At 45.6% G+C, this 16,150-nt stretch overlaps 1 protein-coding gene across 3 annotated transcripts; it reads right to left on the minus strand.

Moving 5' to 3' along the window:
* Positions 1–251: 251 nt before the first annotated feature.
* On the minus strand, positions 252–16,094 carry ZKSCAN2 (zinc finger with KRAB and SCAN domains 2). Of its 3 annotated transcripts, none has more exons than XR_010377683.1 (8): positions 15,004–16,094; positions 13,787–13,973; positions 11,924–12,012; positions 11,450–11,576; positions 8,309–8,992; positions 6,829–7,320; positions 2,977–4,544; positions 252–1,700 (listed from the first exon to the last, which is right to left on the minus strand). XR_010377683.1 is itself a non-coding variant. In XM_010986939.3 (7 exons), exons 1-7 carry the CDS (start codon positions 15,406–15,408, stop codon positions 3,622–3,624), a joined length of 2,907 nt encoding a protein of 968 aa, XP_010985241.3. In that variant the 5' UTR covers positions 15,409–16,094; the 3' UTR covers positions 252–3,621. The 3 variants fall into 3 exon arrangements, 1 of the variants encoding a protein (XP_010985241.3); XR_004130710.2 differs by having other exon boundaries at positions 252–1,011; positions 1,570–4,544; XM_010986939.3 differs by having other exon boundaries at positions 252–4,544.
* Between the last annotated feature and the right edge of the window lie 56 nt (positions 16,095–16,150).

Below are 16,150 nucleotides of genomic sequence, written 5' to 3' on the forward strand. Positions count from 1 at the left end.
GGAGTACAGGCGGCGTGTGCCTCCAAGGCGAATTCCGTTCTAGGATTAGAGCCACCCGTTATTTGGGACAAGGGCGGTGGTCACTACCAGGATGCTGCTGCTGGCGAATAGCTGTGGACCCCCAAGAGACCCCCGCTGGCTGTGGGGGAGCAGTGCCCGGGAAAGAGGCTGAAGTTCCCCTCAGCTGCTGGGACCAGCTTCTGTTATCTCTTGGATAAGTTCTCTTCCCTTAATAGAAGAAAGCCGTCAAATTATGGCAAAACCCAACGGGAGTCATTTATTTTAGACATTTATTTCACATACAAGTTTTCAAGAAGACATCTAAGTGAACATTTATACGGAACGACGAGTACAATGAGCAGACATACCTTCTACTCAGAACGCACTCAAGAGGCAAAGCTTACGGCTACACCAGTCACCCAGACGCTCCCCGCTCGGGGCCTCCCCAGCTCCCCGGGGCTGAGTCGTTGGGCGCCACACCTCACCAAATAGGCTTTCTTCACTGTAGCTACCTGTCATTGCCCAAAACATTCCAGCAGCCTTGGCAATCACACTTGGCTTCTCTTCAGATGAGGAACTCAGGCCCAGAGAGTCTGATGTGTCAAACAAGACTCAGAAGGTGTCCTTTGGCTTCTGGTCTAGTGCTCAGTCTACAGGGCAGGCGGCCCTGAGCTGTTTTAAGTATGCTGTGAAGTTTTCCTCTCTAAAAAAAAAAAAACTAAGGTTTCCTTCCAGATAGAGTCAGTTGTATGTGTAATAAAATCACCAGTAAGAATCGAGGTCTTCATGGGAGTAACAAAATAATCCTAGGCAGGGATACAGGCCAGGTTCCAAAGTGCCTTGGGTAAGAGGTCAGAGAATAAAATGTCTATTTGTTTATACCACTTTTAAAAAAATAGGATTTGGGGCAATTTTTAAAGATACAAGACAGGATTAAATAAATATAGGTTTCAGGTAGTTGGTTGAGGTGAGTTGTAAGTTTTGCTTTTGTAAGTTTCTTTGTTCCAGCAGCTAGAACAAAGAAAGAAAAGCAGTAAGTTATAAACAAATAAACAAAAATCACAGTGTTTGTAAGGTAACCTTTCCTTTTTCCCCCAGCTTTAGGATCAGAGCTTTCCCTGGTACTGAGAGATAGGAAAAAAACTTTTTCCAATGGATCTTCATAAAGGCAATGTTATGTGATATGAGTCACATTAATCAGAGTATGACTGTTATTTTGACTTTCATGTGCCACCTGAAAAAAGATAAAATACAGTCTTGGTCTAAGATGGTGAGCAGGAATTTCTATTCAGAAGCAGAGACACAGTTCACTAAGATAATTTTTAATACAAGTTCCAGGAGCCGATTTACAACTGGGAAACAGGTAAGGGAATCCAAATTCCACCTCAGCCTTGATCCCAGACACATGAGACAGACAGAATCCGTCTCTTCCACTGGAGGCAGAAGGGGTCCTGAACCTCCCTGGCCACTGGGGAAATCTGGGGGACAGAGGTACTGAATATGATTTTAGGCAATCAGAGAAACTCCTTCCACAAGTGAAGGTGATTTCTTCACTGAGAAGCCACTGACCTGTAATTGACAGGAGCAGAACAGGCACGACCTTTTGCTGCAGTACGTCCTCCATCTACGGCAAGTTCCTTGAGCGCAGGCACCATGCCTTTTCTTCATTTTCATACCCCTCGCTGTGCCTAGAACATAGCCTTACACACAACAGTGCTTCATAAATACTTATGAGTAAATCTACTTTCCTGAACCATGCTTTGATATAATTATCGCTCCTGGGTACTTATTACTAAGTGGTGATTTCTATTAATGCGCATCTTCTCTAGAGGGGGAGTTTCAGAACATCTACACAACACAAGCGCACGCCCGCCGGCACCACACACACCTTCCTGTGCTAGGCACACTACCAACATGAAACTGCACTCACCATTAGAAGTCTGTAATTCAGACAACACAGAGGAAATCAACCTACTGAGATGTGAACAATTCTAACAGGTCCAGCAAGTGTAAATAAGGACCATTGATCAATGTTTGCCTGAGTCACCTGCCTTCCAACAGACCACACTCTATTCTGGCACCGTAAGTTGGATTTCTTTCTCCACTGCCTGCCCTCCTTGGTACTTTGTTAAACAAGTTTCAAAAGATTCAAACATACTCAGATGTCTTCAGATAGAAGAGCATCTCACAAAGGAAAGGAGAGACGAGACCGAAAGAATGATCTACACACAGCCCTGACTCTGGTTCTCTTCCCCCTAAACTTATGACTTCCCTCTCCTCCAAGCAAAGCCCCCCTGAGGTTTACCATCCTATGAAGGCTACAAATGCCACTGGCCTCATCCTGAAGTAACGCCTTGCGTGACCAAGTTCCTGGTTTTCATCCACATCCATAAATGAACTATGTCCCCACCTGAATCCGTCCTTCAGTATTTATCAGGCTAGTGCTGAGGGTTATCAAAGAGATTTTTCAGACTAGCAGGTAAATGGACTGGAAGTTTCTGTAACTATTTCTACCTCTCCTCAGTGAGCTACAGAGTTGTATAAATTACTCAGAGCACTACAGTGAGGTTCATGATCCTATGAACAGGGACTAGCCTGGAGAGCTGGTCTGGATGGAGGTGGCTATCTGTGCTAAAGCAGGACTAAGGAGACCAGGAAACAGAAACGTTTCAGATCTTTACCTCAGTTCTTCCCTACCCACTGCGAGTTTTAGAAAACGATTATATTATACTGAAGTGTGGGCTGGGAGGCATAAAATACGCCAACATCCCAGTCATGCCCTGATAAGAGCCAGAGGAGTTATAGGGTGGAAGTAGACTGGGTCTGAAATTCTACTTTGAGTGAGACACGCCATGAGCATGCATGCTATTCCATCTGAGGAGGGCACGGTAATTCAGAAGAGTCGGATGAGGGCACCCAGAACAATTAAGAGGTAAGTACAGGACATACGAGAAACAGTAAAAGGAATGGGATTACTTATAGGCTGGAGAAGCGGCCGCCAAGGGGGTTCAGCCTTCAGGTACAGAAAAGGTCAGTCCACAGAGGACGATGGATGATGAGCTGCTTGTGGAGGGCAAGGCATTACTTCAGCGATGACACAGATTCCACCTTGGCTAGTTAGATCAGCTTCTTGACACAAAAAAGACACACCGCAACAGGAGAGGAAAACTGTAAAATCTTCCATCTCCCTTTGTGAATATCTTCTAAACCAAGATGGATCTGATGCGGTTCTTATCAGACTCCTGGACGTTCTACCCACACGTTAAACTCCGATCAAGTTGTATCCACGACCGCACGTGGTAGATAATGAAAACAACTTTGTGCATTTTTTTCTCTCCTTCAAAACAACTCTCTCCTACACAGAGGGGTCTTGGATGTTGCTGGATTTAGCAAGCCCATCGCAGTGGCTTGACTCGTTATCTTCGTGACTTTGTAAAGGAAAAGTTGAGACGCAGAGGAGAGGAGCAGACTGATCAAGTTAGAGGCAGAGGCGAGAACAGGATCCAAGCCTTCATTTTCTCAAGCTTATCTTGGCAATGACTCTTCATAGCTAAGACTGCCTCCAAGAGTGAGATTAGGGTAAAATGGCTAAAGGGTCATTTAGGAAGAGAAGAGATCGTGTCAAAAAGTTTTCCTGAACTCATCAGTCTTCCCCTTCTGGGGGTGCTCTGGGAGATACGTGGGCAGAGGGAGCGGCTGCAGCTTCTCTCTCACGTGGACTTCCTGATGTTTGGTAAGAACAGAACTCTTACTGAAATGCTTGCCACACTGGATGCACCCATAGGGCTTCTCTCCGGTGTGGATTCTCCGATGCTCCCGAAACCTTGTACAGTTGCTGAAACTCTTCTCACAGTCCCCGCACTTGTAGGGGCTCTCACCAGTGTGGACTCTCCGGTGGGCACTGAAATGAGAACTGTTGGTGAAGCTTTTCCCGCACTCGGCGCACTGGTAGGGCTTCTCTCCAGTGTGGGTTCTCTGATGGATGATGAGACTCGAGCTCTGACTGAAGCACTTCCCGCATTCTCCACAGCTGTAGGGTTTCTCCCCGGTGTGGATTCTCTGGTGGGCGCCAAAGTTTGAGGAGTCGTTAAAGCTCTTCCCGCAGTCAAGACATTTAAAAGGTTTTTCTCCTGTGTGGATTCTTTGGTGTCTGATAAGACTCCTGCTTCTACCAAAGCACTTCCCACAGACACTACACTTGCAAGGATTTTCCTTCTGGTGGCTCACCCGGCACAGAAGGCGAGCGCTCCTCCCAAAGCTTTCTCCGTATCTGAGAAGCCGGTAGGGCCTCCTCCCCACGAGAGGCCTCTGATGCACTACAGCTTTCCCTAAGTCTCTAGGCTGAGACATCAGCTTTCCCTGTCTGACTCCTTGAAGGCTGTCCCACTGTCTTCCTGAGATGCATTCCCTTTTACGACATTTACCTGGATCAATATTCTGGGACACGCCCCCTTTGGGCTTTTCCATTAGGGCCCTGTGCGGCTCCATGTCCTTACACACTACCTGTGCGGCACTCTCCTTGATGCTGTTTCCAATTTCAAAATCTGAAAAGAAAAGACAATAAGAACTTCAGACCAGTCCTGTATTAAGACAAACACCACGGCGTCCAGGCCTCGCACGTCAGGACCCGCGTGCCTCACCGGCTTCGGGGATGGCAACTCTCCTCGGATGCATTAAGCCCTGTTTTCTTTCAGTTCCCTGAAGAGCCAGTAACACCCAGCACAAAGTAGGCCTTTGGAAATGTTTTCAGAACTGAGTTATAATCCACGCCATTATCCCCCATCTGTATCCTGATTAACATGGGAGCAACTTAGCTCATTCCCCTGAAATTCCACTCCAATTCATCCTGCTTTCAACATTTCTCATCTATACCAATGTACACTAAACTTCACCAGTGTTTAGAGTAGATTCTAGTAAACAAGTCCAAATTCCTCAGTGGATTTCTCAGTTCATCAACACTGAATCATATCCTATCCAAGAGCCTCACTTTCTTCTCCTCAAATGTCTCTGTCACCTTGTTTTTCTGGCTGTCTCCCACATAGACCCCACTAACTCACATCTAATTTTCACTGTTCCCCAAACCAGAATTACCTCCTCCTCACTCTTTCATCTACAACCCAACGCACATCTTGGATCCCAGCTTCTCTGGTAAGTTTTCTGGACAGAGGGCATGACGTGTTGAAGAGACCCGGGCTGTGAATCAGACAGCTCTGGTTCTAATGCCGAGATCCATCCTGGTCACGTCTTAACTGTGTGGTTTTTGTATTAACTTTTTATTATGGAAAATCCAAACAGACAGAAAAGTAGAGAACAGCATGTATACTGAACTTCCATGAACCACTTACCCAACGAGCTACTCATGGCCAATCTTGGTTCATCTCTATTCCCAGACACTCTCTGCTCTCTCCACTCAGCTTATTTGGAAGTGAATTCAGACATTGTATTATTTCACCCATAAATACTTCATAACCTGTGTAACATAGGCCCAGTCCAGGGTCTTCCCCCTAAGCACTTTGCTGCACTGTCATTGTTTCTACCAGCTAATTGCACCAGCACTCTGCTTCCACCCACTGCACTGAAACTGCTGCTGTCCCCCAGTCCCCAGCGGGCGGCTTGCGGCACGCACTGGAAGAGGAGGGCAGCCACCAATTAATCCGTTAACTTCGGTGAAAAGCCCTAACAATGGCATCTTCTGAAGTGTTCTGATTGGGTCTAGCACTATCCTGGGAGCTGGAGGAAGTTACAGCCCAGTAGTTGGCTCAGACGAGCCTGATAATTTGATGACAGGTCTGGAGCTCACCATAAAAAAACAAGATTCACAAGAGATGGTACCAAAGGACCTTGTTTCCAAAGTGATCAGTTTAACAGCTCCAGTTCCAGAGTTAACAATTTCAGCTTTCATACTGCAAATTCCCGTATAAATACTACTGGAGAGTGCATGTGTGAACTTCCTTCTCTAATGCTTGTTTTGAATAAGCATAGAGTGTAGGAAGGAAGACAGTAACAGGTAAGGCTGGCACAGCTCAGATTAAGGATGGCTGTGGAACCTTAATGCAAGTCTAACAGAGAAAACTGGTGTGGAGACTTGTACTGCAGTTCAGGCAAGAGAGAGAAAGACTAAACTAAGGTAGTGCTCATGGTGACTAAAGAGGGGGCAGATGGATGTTCCACAGCAGCTGAAAAAACATGTCATCTGCCTGGATGTAAGCAATGGGAGAGAAGGCATCAAAACTACCTCTGTCTCGTAAGCCTGGATGACCAGTGGGGGGACACAGGGAAGAGCCATGGTGTGGCATGAAAGAGATCTTAGTTTTGAAAATTTAAGTCTGGGCTACTGGTGAGATGCCCACAAGAGCGTCCAGCAGTCAGTGGGAAACAGGCAGGTGCAGCTGGGAACCAGAAGAAAGTCTCCATCATTCTGCTTCTGCCCATCACTTTCCTCATGCACGCCACACATAACTGAGACATTTCTGTTTTGAGCTTACAGACACACCTCCTTGATCAGAGTTTTTCTCAAGTATAATTCCAAGTTTTTCTTTCCCACAGTATTTCTAGGAGATATAAAACATTATCTGTCCTATACACACAAAAACCGAGGCTGAGATCCCCAAGACCAAACCTTGCGGTAACGTAAGCTCCTCCCTTGCACAGAAGCACCACGAGAACGGGGACTCTGTCTTATTCATCGCTACCTCCCCTTTTCCTCAAATGGCACAGGACATGCAAATATCTATTTAATGAACAATCATTCACGAGCGATGTGCCAGGTGTGATTTGTCAGTAAACCCCTTTCTCCTCTTTCAGACCACAGCCCCTGATGATCCTTACCACTTGGGCTTTGCAGTAGACCTGGCGGTCCCCGGAATTCTGGCTCTTTAACAGTCTCCTCCTCACTCATTCTCTCGCTGCCGGAATCTTCAACTACTGTCTCCTGTGAGGTCTCCTCAGGTTCCCAGCCTGGAGGTCCCTGGGGTTCAATCTCAACATCCTCTCTTTCTTGAACTGAGGGTGATGGGACTTGTTCTGGGGTGTTGGTGGGAGGGGCGGATGCCCGAGAGTTAATCAGGGCATCCATCTCCCTGTAGAAGGCGCAGGACTCCAGCACATGACCATTTTTCACTTTGCGGTAGCTCTTCTGGAGGCTTTTGAACTTGGTCCGGCACTGTTCTGGCGTCCGGAGGAAGCCGCACTCGCGCAGCTGCTCAGCCACAGCCCCGTACAACTTGCTCTTCCGATGACAGGCTTGCAGTGCTTCGTAGAACCGAGTCTCCCGGAGGATATCAAGAAAAGTCTTGGTTTCCTCGTAGCCCCAGTGCACACCTGCCATTCAAGGATAACGTTCAAAGATACAAGGTGTCTATACATTATAAAATATAAGTACAAGAAAACAAATTCCATTTCCAGGGACTATGATATGCCTGGGAATAGGCTCTGCAAGAAATGAGAAGGTCTATAGAAAAAAATCTATAGTATTATATTGAAAGACATAAAAGAACTAGAAAGAATGGAGAGGCAGTATGTTTCTGGATAGGCAGACTCAAGTTGTACACATATCAATTCTCAAATGAATCTATAAAGTCAAAATCCCAGTAAGATTTTTAAATCAAAACTGATAAACTGATCTCAAAGTTTACTTGCTAGAATAAAAATGCAGTCTCCCAAATCTGTCTTGGCTGTGGTTATTAAGGGTTGGGCTGTCTGTCTTTTCAAAATTGTTAAGAATAATGGATCAGAACCCCAATAGGAACTTTCCTCTCAAAGTTCCTATCATTCCCTTAGCCTGCCTTCTTTGAAGAGCAGAACTAGGTCCAGAGTAGTTTCTGATCTACTCTGAGAGATGAAATGATCTGCAAGACAAGTAGATGTTCTGCTTTTATAGCAGAATAAAACTTTTGGTTAGGTTTTAATAGTATGTTAAACATGCTTTTTGAGTGTTTTGCACTCTGCAGTGGGGAAGTCTTTTCTATCCTCTACCTCACTGAGTGATCTCTTCACTCCACCCTATCACTGAAGGATGGATTCCCGTATCTGAAACGGCCCGACCCTCATGTCTAGGGATTTGCAGAATGGTGAATATCTGTCTACGCACGCTGTGCTCTAACCTGAGAAAGGACCCTTTGTGGCTGTTCTCAGATGGCACTGGGGGCAGCAAACATCTGGGAGTACTTTCAGTTACGCGGCTGATCAGTCATAAGTGGCAAGGTGTGCGTGACAGAACTCCCGAGGTTTGGCCATGTCTGGTCTACTCCTTTTTCTACAAGACCACATCACCCATTTTCATATTAGAAAAAAAAAGCAGAATTCTTACCACTCAGGTTTTGAAATAAGACAGGGGCACCACGAATCTCAGACTTCCGGATAAACTCAACGCCCATCTCATCACCATCAGATTCTTCTGCGGCTTCTTCCTCCTCCACCAAATTGATCTGGTCTTTGGCACTGACACCAGTTCTCTTCAGTCTGGGGAGAGACATCATCTCCTTTGGCTGATTCGTGGATGCAGCATGAGCTGCAGGGTTCAGCAAAGCGTCCATGTCCTCAAAGAAGGCGCAGGGTTCTAACACATGGCCATTCCTCACTTTTCGATAGCTCTTCTGGAGACTTTTGAACTTGGTCCGGCATTGTTCTGGTGTTCGGAGGAAGCCACACTCTCGCAGCCACTCAGCTACAGCACCATACACCTGGCTGTTTCGGGGACAAGCCTGAAGCGTTTCATAGAAGCGGGACTCTTTGAGAATTGCAAGGAAAGTCTTAGTTTCCTCGTAACTCCAGTGCACGCCGGCTATTTTTTCATCTTCTAGACCCCACTGCTGCTGCTCTCTCCATGTCTTCCCTGCACTCCTTGCAGGGATCTGAACAGCATGAACTGACTTTTCCTTGATGTAGTTGCTTTGTAAGACAGTCCTCTTATTAGAGGAATGTACACCTATGGTCCAGGGCTCCTTTCTTTGCTCCAACCGGGCTATCTTGTTAGATGTCGACACTGTACTTCCTATAATAAGAGAAACGTATTTCATGCTAGAGATCATTACTGCATGCCCCAGTCTTCAGCCGGGGCACGCTTTCCTGGACCAGTTGTTCGCACCTATCCTTTAAAGGTCCTGTCCAACTCATCTCTTTTCTAAAGCCTTCCTCAACCATGACGGTGCACACGAGATTCTTACACGAGTTACCCGGCACAATCATCTACTAACTCATACCACCACTACATTTCATCACCTTTGATTCCCCCTTAGTATCTAACATTGTGTTAGGAACAGAGCATGTCCCTAACTAGTATTCATTACTCATAAAATGTGCTGGTATCTGCTCCCCATAGATCCTCCCTCCATCTCAACATGCAGATACACACACTTGGGCCCATGAGAGATGAGCAGTCACGAACTTTTAGAGACATTCTGGCGAAGTTAATGGGAAAGAGATGTAAGCAGAGGAAAGCAACTTGAGCTTTTTACCTTACAATACTATGGAGAGCAACATGTCTTAAATCTGAATCCGAGGTCCACTACTTTACTTTTTGACCAGGGGAAGTTTCTTAATCTCTCTGTGCCTCCGTTTCCCAGGGAACAATATCATCTACTAGGCACTAGGAATATTAAATAAATGATCATCTGTGAAGTGTCCAATGCCCCATAGGTATCTAGTTACATTTAATTTTCTTCTATAGAAAACACACATAGGAGCTTCATGGAATTCTCTGGCTGAAGCAGTAGCAAATCAAATCCTTGCTGAAAGAACCCTGGGGATGGAGATTTGCTCTTTACTTTCACATGAGAGAAGTAAGTGTAGGGACAATGAAAGTTCAAACGTCCCCAAGGACCGGGCAGGCAATGCAGGGAGCTGGGGGCTGGGGTGAGAGCCCAGGCCGTGCAGCGTGGGCCCCTCGTCCAGCTCTGGTCAGCGGGGGCTTGTGAGGAAGTGGGCCCATGGTGTCTGCCGTCTGATTTTTCTAGAGAAACTAGAAATCCAGATATATAAGCTAATTTCAAATTAAAACTCTATGCAAGGCCAAAATATGTTTGCAGGCTAGATTCAGCCCATGAGCCTTTAGTCTGCAATCTGTGATAAAAGACTGGGCCAGGTGTCTCTGAGCCTCGGCCTTTCCATATGTAATTATTACACATGTGGGCCCTGGATTTCCAAAGTATGGTCTCTATCCCACTCCTGACAGATTTTACTAAGGATTCTGATTCATCATTTTACTAGGTCTGGATGCTGTACGATCCAAGGCAATGCTAGGAAACACCTACTGTGTATGCAACTCGCCAGGTGGACATGCCTCACTGGCCCCTGAAACAGCACTAACAGCCACGACTACCAAGATAGCCACATGGGCCTCTGAAGGATGAGTGGTCAGCGCTGAAGCACAGAGGCCCTAAATGAAAATGAAAATCAAGGAGCCTGCTGTTTGGGGAGAATGCTTTGCTACTGGTGTGACATCAGCATCATTTTAAGGTGGTCTTTTTTTTTTTAATTGCTTTAATTGCTTTTGAATTATATACAATTGCTGGCTTATCTTTATTCATTCGGTTTGACACAGCCCATTGTACAATCTTTATACCTCAGTGTCTATATGTATTGTTGTCCAGTAGAACTTCTGTGCTGACGAAAATGTTTTCTAACTGAGCTATCCAGTACAGCTACTGAGTACCTTAAATGTGGCTACGGCCACTGAGGAACGGAACTTTTAACTTCATTTAATTTTGATTAATTTCATAAATTTAAATCTAAATAGCCATGTGTAGCTAGTGGCTACTCTTATTATGCAGGTCAGTAGTATCTATAGTGTGTACTGGTGCACATTTTAGTCCTGTCAGTTTACTCGTAAGTAATCTCTGACTTGTAACTTACATAGGAATGAACCATATTTATCCCTACTGCTAAAGCAGATGATGTAATTCTTCAAAAGCCTGCTTGTAAAATAACATGTCAGTGGTGGTATGTCTGCAAAAATTTGTGCTACTTAAACAATTTACAACACGCTATCAAGATTATTGTATTGAAATTACTTTTTTTCTTTCATTTACAAGATTTCCATCCATCCAACAAATATTTGCCGGGCACCCACCCATGTGTCAGGATCTGTGCCAAGTCTTGGGGTTACTATGGATTAAACAAAAACAAATCCTAAAAAGACCTCGTGGCTTTATGGAGTTTCTAGTCTAGTGGATGTGGGCAAGTTTATATTTGAATAATAAGACAGTCATATATAGTACCTCTCCAATGTCTTAATCACTGAATTATAAGAATATATATAAACGTATAATATAAATTGGAAGAAGGGAATGAGTGAGGTAAGAGAACATGGTATTCTAGATTACAGAAATGATCAGACAACCCATGGAGGTCCTTTAAGTGATAACGTTTATAGCTATTTCATAACTATCAGGAGAAATGACTACATTAGAAATCCCCAAAACTTTCATGTGAAAAAGGATAGAATCCTTACCCAGGGAGACCATGTTCCCAACACTCTCCTTTCTAATATCCTGGTAGAGGTCTCTGGGAGCAGGAATCTGATGCACACTCTTTTTGTAGGAAAAACCTCTTGCCATGCAGACATCTTTCACTGGTCCCTGTAAAACACAAACAGTCATGATTACCAAGATAACCCCATGGGTCTCTGAAGGATGAATGACTGTGGATGAAGCACAGAAAGGCCCGAAATAAAAATTAAAATCAAAGAACCAAGTGTTTATTTTGCGCCAAATGAAGCAGAAGGTACTATGAAGAATCACAAGGGAGGTGACCCAGCCAGGAGTCCCATTACTCAGAAGGCTGGGTCCAGTCTTTTCTGGAAAAGGAGTAAGGGGAAAGAAGTCTCCTGGAGGGAGTACAGAAGTTTGAGGATAGTGGGGGCACAGGCAATCACTGTGACTGAATAACCTAGGAAGGAAGGCCAGAAAGAACAGCTACAGTTTACCTGCGACCCAACAGGAAGTCGTGTGGTCACTTCCTGATCCGTGGTGCTCCATTCATGAGCTGGAGCAGGAACCCAGGGAGAAGGCCGGGCTGTAAGAAGAGAAAGAAACAGCGGTGTGGGCTCTGGCCCTTTTATTCATGCTGCTTCTCCCTTTATGAAATGAGCGTGTATAAAAACCCAACAAGTGGAAATTGGTCATTTTCTCAATGAGTTCAGAACAATGCCAAAAACCAAAAACTAAAGCAGGGCTCACAAATGCAAATGCTTTTTGGGAGTAAGCAGGTAAAGGACATGACGGAAGGGGAGAGGTAAGGACTGTGGGGGAACCGGAGAGCACGTCCCACTGAAAGGGTACAGCCAAAGTTCAGCTCCAGCTGATGCTTCACTGTGACACTGTGGCCTTAGTATTATCAGGCCTTCTCCTTTCTTCAAGAGAAGCCAGAAATATGGACTTTTATGTACAATTTCAAAAGTCTTAAACCTTGAGAGCTAAAAACAAATAAACAAACAAAACCCCTAAACAAACTCTTTACAGATGAAACAAAACAAGTCTGACTTGGAGTGAGTTACCAGTTTGCAATCTCTAGCATAAATTAATCCCCTATGAGTGAATACTGTCCTAAAAAAGTTAGCATATACAGAACTGAACACTACAGGCAAATATGCCCCTGGAAGGGGGGAAGGAAGACATATAAACGTACAGTGTAAGACAATCCGTGGGCTAACTTCTGCTCTAGAGCTATCTAGGAAAACTTCAAGAATGAGTATTACTGTGACCAAGAATTCAAAAACCTTTCCATTACTTTCTACGGAAGCAAACTGGATCACCTCCTTGGAAACATACCACTCCCTTAGGCATACATGGCTGAAATCCTAGGTCTTCTTTTAGAAGAAATTCAGTGTAGTAAGTCAGACAGATTTGAAGTTTAAAAATAATCATGCCATTTCAGGAGAAAGGAAACTAGTATCTATTGAGCACTATGATGCATGGACGCTTTCATGTTGCTTCCTTTAACCTACACTGACAACCTCATTATTTGACTTTCACAGATAACAGAATGGAAAGTTTGAGGACTTAAGTAACCTGACCAAGGCCACATGGATAAAGAATGACAGAGCTAGGTTTTGAACCCAGGTTGTTTGCCTCTAAAGCCTAATCACTTAATCTCCATGCATTAATACATAGAGGTGAGTTAATTAATACTACTTGCCCAAGAGCACACAGAGGGGCAGAGGAAGGATATAAACTGATGCCTTTTTATTGTACCTTCAGTGATCTTTCCGCTCCTCTTTTTAAGCCTTACACCACACTGCAGGGGATGGAGCCATCCTGCGGACTGGGAAGGGTAGGGTCTTTACCTTGTATTTGGCTTGATTCATTAATGCCTAGAGCAGCTACGGACATCAGTGGTCCCTTCTCTGTGAAGTCTCATTGTTTCTCTCTCTCACATGCCCCTTCTGTGATGCCTTACTGAGTCACTTTTTGAAAATAAATGCCTTGTTTCCTCTTCCAAACAGTTTTTTCCAGGTTGTTTATAGTCAGTCAAGAACACATACACTTACACATGTGGCAGGACTAAAAACCACAAGCTGATTGTAGAGATGGAGATTCTTAAATAACACAAGACCTTAAGGCCAGCCTGGGCAATCTAAATTTTCTCAGATTCCTTCTTTAAGATCCTTTTTACTTAAGGCACACATATTCCCAACTCCTGAAGCTAGCTAATGAAGTCTTTCCTACCCAAACATTTAATTTATCTTCAAATATGTATTGAGGGGACCAACACAAGTCAGAGTGTTAGGGCTACAAAACCAACGTGCCACGGTCTCTGCACTGGGCATGCTCCGAGTTCTTCTTCTTACCATTCTTGGGTAAGGGCTGAAGCTCTCTCTTTTGGTTCAGCTGTTCCCGGTGTCCCGAGTGGAGGCTTTCAGCATCCTCCTGAGACACTACTCTGGGTTGGGGCTCCGCCTGCCGTGGCTGAAAGCTGGCCACCTCCCATGCTGCTCCTTGTGGGGCTTGCTTCTCTAAGTGCACAGGACTGCTAACCTGGGAAATAAAGTCAATGCCATAATGGAAAGAGGGAGGAAAAGAGGGCCAGATCAGGGCCTGAGTCCCCCAAGAAAGATACCAAAGAAGGATAGAAGATGGGAGAAGGAAGGAAAATTTCACTCTGTTCCCAGTGGGACCTCTGAGGGCATAGGGTGAATTGTACTGTCCAGAAGCCTGCACATAAAGGCGTAAGGGAATGCTTTTTATTAATATACAGAGGAGGGAAAATCTGTTAGGAGTGAAATCCCGAGCCTCCCTGTTAGCAGAAGAGACATTACTTGCGCCCTCACATGTATTAGGTTCACGGAGAAGTGAAAGTTCTCACAATACAAATTAATTCACGAGTGAACTGAAAACTTAGAAAATTAATCTCCACATCTACTGTCTATCTCTGACCAACACAGCAACCTGCTGAGAGTCAGAGCTTTACACAAATGCGAAGACTGTGCAAGGTGAAAATGCAAATCTTGCAGGATTTCAAGAGGTTAATGAAAGGGCTGTTGAAAAACAACTAGCAGAGCATGCAAGGCCACTGACAAATGGGGATCAGCAATTAAACCCAAGAAGAGTGATAAGGATGATGACATTGAGGACACTTCGGGAGACTCGGATTGAAATATTAAAGAGTTACTGAGGGCTCTGGGATAACTAATGAAGTCCTTCTTTCCTTTTTTTTGGGGGGGGGGCAAAAATAGCCCTCTTTAGGATCAAGCTGTAAAAGTCAAACACTGAAGCATAACATTGTTCTCTCATGTAATTTTTGGGAGAAACATTATGCAAAGATTTAAGACAAATACTTACATGCATGTTTAGTGTCAACTGCAAGATAATATTTCAGCCAAAGCTTTTTTTTTTCTTATTTAATATGAAAAATTCAAATCCCTTTTAAGTAGATTCCCTTTATAAAGGATTTTTATTAGTACCATTTACCGCTTCATAATGAGCATTTCCTGCAATGCATCCCCTGGCCATCCTCCTCTCCCTCCCCTTCTTGCTAAATATAAAAATTTGGAAAATCCTCTCTCACCTGCTGTCTTAGTCTTCCAGTCTCTTTTTCCAAATGTATTACCAGGGCCACCGCCTCCTCTCCACTTTCCGGATACTGCTTCTGTGCCCAAGCCTGAATCTTCTCGGGTAAAATGGTGAGAAACTGCTCAATCACCAGCAGCTCCAGGATCTGCTCCTTGGAACGCATTTCTGGCTTCAGCCACCGGCAGCAAAGTTCCCAGAGTTTACTGAAAGCTTCATGGGGTCCGGTCACATCCTCATAACAGAATTGTCTGAAGCATTTGCGAAAGGTCTCGGACTCAGAGCTGTCCGATCCTTCCAGAATGGGCTCCAATGCCCACTCGGGCTCTTTTTCCACCTTCATTATTAGGCATCCCTCAACCTCCAGGGGCGCGTCGATCTGAGGGTCCAGGGATGCAGCCATACTCTAACCCAGGTGCCAACCTCACGCCTAGCTCAAAGGGGACTCAAATAAACCAACCTCCGAGAGTCCCTGTTAATAGTTTTGTAAGTGTGGGAAGGTAGGGAGGTGAAAATGGCAGTGTCAGCAAGAACAAGGTGCTCTGGGCTGGTTAATCAAACCTATCTAGGCCCTTGAAAAGGTGGATGTGTACCCTAAGGTCCCAAAACTTGGCCTCTTCTCCGAACAAGATGTGGCCCCCTGATGTGGTTTTCCAGGGTGCATCTTTTAGTGCAAAGTCGGAAACAGCGAGGTAGAGGACTGGAAAAAAAAATCAAGGAGACCAGGGAAAGAAGGGCGGGGGCGCAGAGCCCCGCCGGGAGGGGGTGTGTCAGACACCCGGGGTCGGGCGGCTGGAGGCGAGGCCCCAGTGGGTGGAGCCGGCTGTGCAGGCACCGCCCGGCCCCAGGTTCGAGGCTCCGGGCACCGCGGCGCGCCCAGGCCGCTGCGGGTGGCTGGCTGGGAGAGGGGTCGCCGTCGTCCGAAGCCAGCGCCAGGCTCTTCCGGCCCAAGGTGATCCGGCCGTCCTCAGGAAACCTCCGCACGTTGAGGAAAGGCCGCGAAGCGGTCCCGCCCCTGAAGGAAGAGAAGCCGGTGGTACCTAGCAAGGCCTCGCAGAGACCGACCCCCGGCTCCTCGCTCGCGGCCTCGTCCGCTCAGCTCCGGGACTGCGCGGGGGGCGCTGGGAGCCGCGACCACGCATGCG

Source organism: Camelus dromedarius, chromosome 24 (assembly GCF_036321535.1).
Source record: "Camelus dromedarius isolate mCamDro1 chromosome 24, mCamDro1.pat, whole genome shotgun sequence".
In the NCBI taxonomy this organism is placed as follows: Eukaryota; Metazoa; Chordata; class Mammalia; order Artiodactyla; family Camelidae; genus Camelus; species Camelus dromedarius.